The sequence below is a fragment of the Anolis sagrei genome, chromosome 5, assembly GCF_037176765.1.
Source record: "Anolis sagrei isolate rAnoSag1 chromosome 5, rAnoSag1.mat, whole genome shotgun sequence".
In the NCBI taxonomy this organism is placed as follows: domain Eukaryota; kingdom Metazoa; phylum Chordata; class Lepidosauria; order Squamata; family Dactyloidae; genus Anolis; species Anolis sagrei.
Genome location: NC_090025.1, coordinates 53,321,883 through 53,327,882, shown reverse-complemented (window position 1 = coordinate 53,327,882; position 6,000 = coordinate 53,321,883). Strand labels below are relative to the sequence as shown.

The 6,000-nt window shown below is 36.7% G+C and overlaps 1 protein-coding gene across 2 annotated transcripts in view; it reads right to left on the bottom strand.

The window, feature by feature from the left end:
* Window positions 1-322: 322 nt before the first annotated feature.
* Window positions 323-6,000, bottom strand: part of GLRB (glycine receptor beta) — a 46,583-nt gene continuing 40,905 nt past the window's right edge. For both annotated transcript variants that reach the window (XM_060778790.2, XM_060778791.2), the window contains one exon: window positions 323-1,199. In XM_060778790.2, the coding sequence (XP_060634773.2) occupies window positions 903-1,199 (297 nt within the window). In that variant the 3' untranslated portion in view covers window positions 323-902. The remainder of the gene's footprint in view (window positions 1,200-6,000) is intronic.

The following is a 6,000-nucleotide window of genomic DNA, read 5'->3' as shown; positions in this document are numbered from 1 at the left end:
TTCAGAATACTTTGGGTGTTTCTAGATATGGTACCATCTATGATTGGCTTGCTGGATATAGCAGTGTTTCCTGGGATACCATTTGTCTTTTTGACACCCTTCTTTTACTTTCTGATTGCATGTTTTTATTCTCTGATTCCAAACTGAGCACACATAAGGGTATGATGACATCTTATCTCCAGTCTTAAGATTGTGCTATAAATGACTTTGCAGATTGCCGACAAATCTTCAGTCTCAGACCAATGCATATGATAATCACATTTGATAACATTTTCCCACAGCAATTCAAATTTTAATAAATGACCTGCTTTTGCAAAACTACTAATTCTCTGATCTTTATTTTTTCACATAAACAAGATCAGCTTAATATAGACTTTGCCCACTTACAAACTCTACATAATTTTAATTACAACATCAGCTTGTTCTTCCACAGTGCCATTTAACTTTATACAAGAACAAGATGGGTTTTGGCTTAGAAAGTCATAAGGAGAACTTTTAAATACTACATACACTAGAATATTGATCTTACTGATACTCGGCGTGCACATCAGTTTCGTTATCAGAAACACTTTGACTCTTGGTTATGTTCATAGGGAGTGTTGTCCAGCTTCAGTAATGTAGTATGCGTTATCCTTCATATATTCCTAAAGCAGGATGTATGCTGTACACTTATATACAACAGTTGGTTCAAGCACAGACATTGCAGTGTCATGCTTTCATTCAAAATCATGATGCCATTTCCCCCCCACCCCAATTACAATCGCTTATGGCATCTAATATGCAATATATTGCTTTGCAAATGCAAGTAATTGTTGCAGACTGGCCTTCGTGATGGAATGGTATGGCATATATTGCACACATTTTCTTCTTTTCTCTCTTTTTTTTTTTAAAAAAAAGATTTATCATAAATATACAGACCAGTATATGACATTGAAGAACAGGAAGCAAAATGGAAACAGTGCCCTTGCATAAAGATCAATCCGCTTTGCTGCTGATGGGATGACAGGTTTTGGTGGAGGAGGCTTCTTATTGTTCTTTGCCTGAGATTTCCCAAGCCCATTGTTAACTTCAATGGGCTTTCCATAACAGTCATAGTTTGACAGTTCAAAATCTCTTGGCAAGCTTCCGACAATGCTGAAATCGTTGGATCTCAAGTCAGATTTCGACGTACACACTTTTTTACATCGAGTCTCTCCAACCTTGGGTTTTTTTTTCAAAAAAAAGAAGAAGATATTTTAGAAGTCACAAGTTACCGAGCTATTTTAATATAATGCACTTTTCTTTTTAGAGTAACATAACAAAGGTTTGTTGTATGTTTTTTCAGGCTATATGGCCATATTCTAGAGGCATTCTCTCCTGACGTTTCACCTGCATCTATGGCAAGCATCATCAGAGATAGTGAGGATGCTTGCCATAGATGCAGGCGAAATGTCAGGAGAGAATGCCTCTAGAACATGGCCATATAGCCCGAAAAAACCTAAAACAACCCAGTGATTCTGGCCATGAAAGCATTCGACAAAACATAACATAATTTGATGGCTAGAACTGCATCATAGACTGATGACAGCAGAAACCTAGTTACCCCAACTTTTTTTTTTGCTCTATTCTTTGGGTAGAAAGCAAACTATGCCAATCTGTCACATATTTAGTCAATATTATAATCCAGATTTAAGTGTGTCGTTGATTTATTGGCATTAGATATCTTTATATCTTGTTTTATTTCAAATTTTTAGTATCAATCATTATAGGATGGATATGGTGAAAGGCATTATATAAGCTCTTTAAATAAAGAAATAAATACACCCAACTTGATAGAGATTTCATTCATCATGGCCTTCATGCTGAATACAGCATGCTTGTTTGTCCTAACTCATTATTATTGGACAGCCAGAGTTCTAAAAGTGCAAAGGTAATTAAAATGATATGCTAATGAAGTCACAAGCTCTCTGCTCAACTGCCAATTACTGTTAACAATACAAATGGTTGTAGGGCAAAAGTCAAAGATGTTGAATTGCAGACTACATCAAAAACAGTAAAGAAACACCCATATGTATGGACAGCAATGATGAACAATGTAAATAACCACTTTCTAATCAATATTAGAAGCAAAAGCCATTGTTTGAAAATATAGATATTTCCCTTTATACTGGTTGTATACAGAGGAGTGATAATTTTCAGATGGCAATTTATCATCTGCCAAAGCCATTATTATTTCAGCAAACACAGTTCAGTCATCAACAAATAATCAGATGAGATGGATGAGACAGTGACCTCAAAATCCTGTGTATTTTACTAAAGTTAGCAGTATAATCTGCCCGTAATTATCTCCTGGTTAGCAGTATATTTCCTCCTTTTAATTTATTGTGCAACATTACTCTTGGCTGGGACTTTTTTTTGCACAAAAATATGACTAAAAGATTTAAACATGCCATAATTGTCATTTATACATTTTAATAGGCATCAGATAACCACAAAATCCCAGCTTGGTAAATTACAGAACTGTTTCTCTAGGACTGAGGAGATAGTTGTGGGAACTTCATTCAGTTTCTGAAAAAAGTGACCTTTTTCTTCAAAAGCACCCAAAGAACCATCCTTGTATTCAAATAAACAAACAAAAAGCCTTAAATCTATTACAACACTCAGAATGCAAAGGACCAAATGGAAGTGACAGTCAACATTGCTTTCTTGCAATTATGAAACCTGAAAGACCATTGGTGACCATCTGGAGAGAAGGAAGCATGCCATAATTATTCATGTTTTGGCAAACCCATAGACAAACTTGCGCATAATGTGGGCATGGGACTGAAAATTGTGTAGCAACTTCTATTGATGAAATATATGGGTATTGATTAAGTGTTGCCTTGGTTGGGTAACCTATGTAGCTATTCCAAGACCATTTTAAAGGTTTCGATTAACAGACTGACAAACAGAAAGACAAGTGTAGGACTTTATCGCACACTGTCCCTGCCCATTTCTAAATACTTAGAACCCATCAAGGACATGAATTATGATAGAGCCCTTCCCATGATGCAGGGGAACTTCCTTCAGCACCTGTCATGCTTTGTCAGAGAAATGTCTAAATTAATCCAAATAAAGTGAGGTGGGGGGGGGGGGGGGAGCAGTCAGGGATCATGTTTTGGACTTGGGAACCAGGATGTAACTGGAAAAAACACCCCAAAACACATGGGATAGGAGCTGTCAAATTTGCCCAGGTTGAATCACTTCAGCGATGGGTAGTAAGCATTGACATTTCTCTCCCAAAATTCTGCTTCATGAGCCTGGCATGGTAATTTTTAAAGTCAGGTTTCCTCTCAAGTGGGGTCTGGTGTAAGATAAGCTGCTTGGCTCTCTTGCAAAGTTGTTGGATTGGAGGAAAAAGTCAGGTTTTCCTCCAAATGGAATATCATGTAAGATCAGCTGCTTAGGTCTATTCTAGAGTAATGGGATCGGAGGGGAAAGTCAACAATCACATAAGCTTTCCCCCCCAATTTTTTTTTATAAATGAGATGGGTGGGCACTACACGGAGTCATGGGATAAATCTGAAAATGGATAATTTTGGTAAAACTGGCAAAAAAAAAAACACATGTGAAGAGGAACAAGAAACAGAAGGATGTCCTTTATAATGCTATAGGACATAATGATACGGTAATATGATGCTCCCCCCCCCCCCACCATGGGATAGAGTCCTTATACATGCATAGAATTCATGCATGACTCTGGGTTTGGATTTATCGTTTTTTAATTGGATGTTTTAATTTGAGAAAGATGGGGGTGAGAAAGATGGGATATAAATGTCTGAAATAAGTAAATGAATAAATGAAAGCCTTTGACAATAAATAGAAAAAGAGTTTGAAAACAAAAGCATCAAGAGGCTCTGAATGAAACTATTTTCATGCAATCATTATGGTGGTTGTTGTGCTCTTGTCGTTGTTTGAACCCTTTTGAATAGGGGTAGATGGACATATAGACACAGAGCCATATAGATAATCTCAAAATAGGTTTAGAACTTCCTTTCTTCTATACATTTCCTCCTTGTATTGATACAGTAGTCTAAAGGTCTGGATTGGTAGCTTCTGGACTCGCAGATTAAAAAGTGAGAACCCCATCATATACTGATTTTTGGTTGTTCTTATTTTTTTAAAACCCACTGAGTTTTGTGTAACTGCTACTTATTAGTTAAGATGTGTGCTTAATATCTAGGCTTCTTTTCAACCTGTTAGGATGCTTTTTTATTTTTATTTTTTGTTGTTATTGTTGTGTTTTTTTCAAATCATTTCTGACTTATGGTGACCCTATTGCAAAGCTATCACAGGGTTTTCCGGGTCCAAGTGCATATGACTCGCACAAGATCACCCAGGGGCTTTCCATAACTGATTAGGGAATTGAGCTCTGATCTCCACAGTCATCGTCCAACATTCCAACATTCCAACATCAGATTGGCTCTCAGGGATATATTACATTTTTGTTTATGCTATATAATGACTAAACTAAAATGTCCGGGGGAAAGCAGTTTATCAATCAAAAATTCAAATTGTAATATTTCTGATCATATAAGGAGAAGTATTGTCGAAGGCTTTCATGGCTGGAATCACTGGGGTTGTTGTAGGTTTTGCGGGTTGTATGACCATGTTCTAGAAGCATTCTCTCCTGACGTTTCACCTGCATCTATGGCAGGCAGAGGTTGTGAGGTCTTAACAACCTGTGAGGATGCCTGCCATAGATGCAGGTGAAACATCAGGAGATAATGCTTCTAGAACATGGCCATATAGCCTGAAAAACCTACAACAACCCGTATAAGAAGAGTTTGCATATGGCATATATAGTGTGTAGAAGGTATAGCCCTCCTGATGTTGTTGGACTACATAGTCAATGGTGATGAATGATAAAAAATGCAGCTCAGAACATTCTGGAAAACCACATATTCTCCATCCCCTGAAAGATTTATTAGCAAACCATTCCAAAGAAATGTTGCAAAGGAATGAGAAAATTGTCCCCACTGAGATATTATCATCGTGTTAACAAAAATAAGTAATGATAGAAAGAAACACTAGTACAGAATTTATATAACAGTAAAAACATTTTGGATGTATTATCACAGTGATGATTACTCTTTCCTGCAATATTCATCAGGACACTGCAACTGATTTGTGGAATGTATAGAATTCACTGTGAAAAAAGATGATGATAGGTACAAGCCTCAATATTTTTATCAATTACAGAAGAAGACCTTCAGATATATTCAGATATACTTTGTGTGCATGTGTTCTTGTGAGCCTAGGTGTTGTGCTAGAACAGAACACAACAGATTCCATAGGCATCCCAGGAGGAATCCATAATTTAAACTGAAATTGTGGGATCAAAGGAAGAGCATGGTTGTCTTTGTGAGAAGTTATGGTCATCCCTAGTCCCGATCATTGCTTGGATTGTTTTTCCTTGGGTGAAAAAAAAGGCAATGAGTCAATGAAGTAAGGGAGTTGTGGCCAATCACAGATATTTATATCATTATTATTGAGCTGTATAACTGGACTAATCTTCTTTTGCAGTTCCAGCTTGTATAGAATCTACTATGTTCATATTTGCAACGGCCTTTTCTTTACAAAGGTGGCCACTAAACAGATGAGCATCAAGGGAAGACATACATGGTATGTGTAAAATTGGAGGGGAGATTTATTATTTGGCCTCAATCCTCAGTTGCGCGTAAAGATAAAATTTGTTCTCCCAAAAGTCAATTATCTTGCATCAAACATCTGTAGACTAGTTGAATATGTGTGTATAGTAATTCTCACGTTCATATATCTTCAAACAGAGTCATAATTCTGAATGATCTTACATATTTAAGAGAAATGTAAAAAGATTCCTTCATTGAAAGCAATGTAATCATTGTTTTCCTGTGTGCTAGACAAACTAGAAAAGAACATTTTCAGTAGTAGCAATAAAACCATGTAGTTGTTAGAGCTGTGAGGATGAACTCGAGCAGACAGCAAGAGTTCACCTCATTT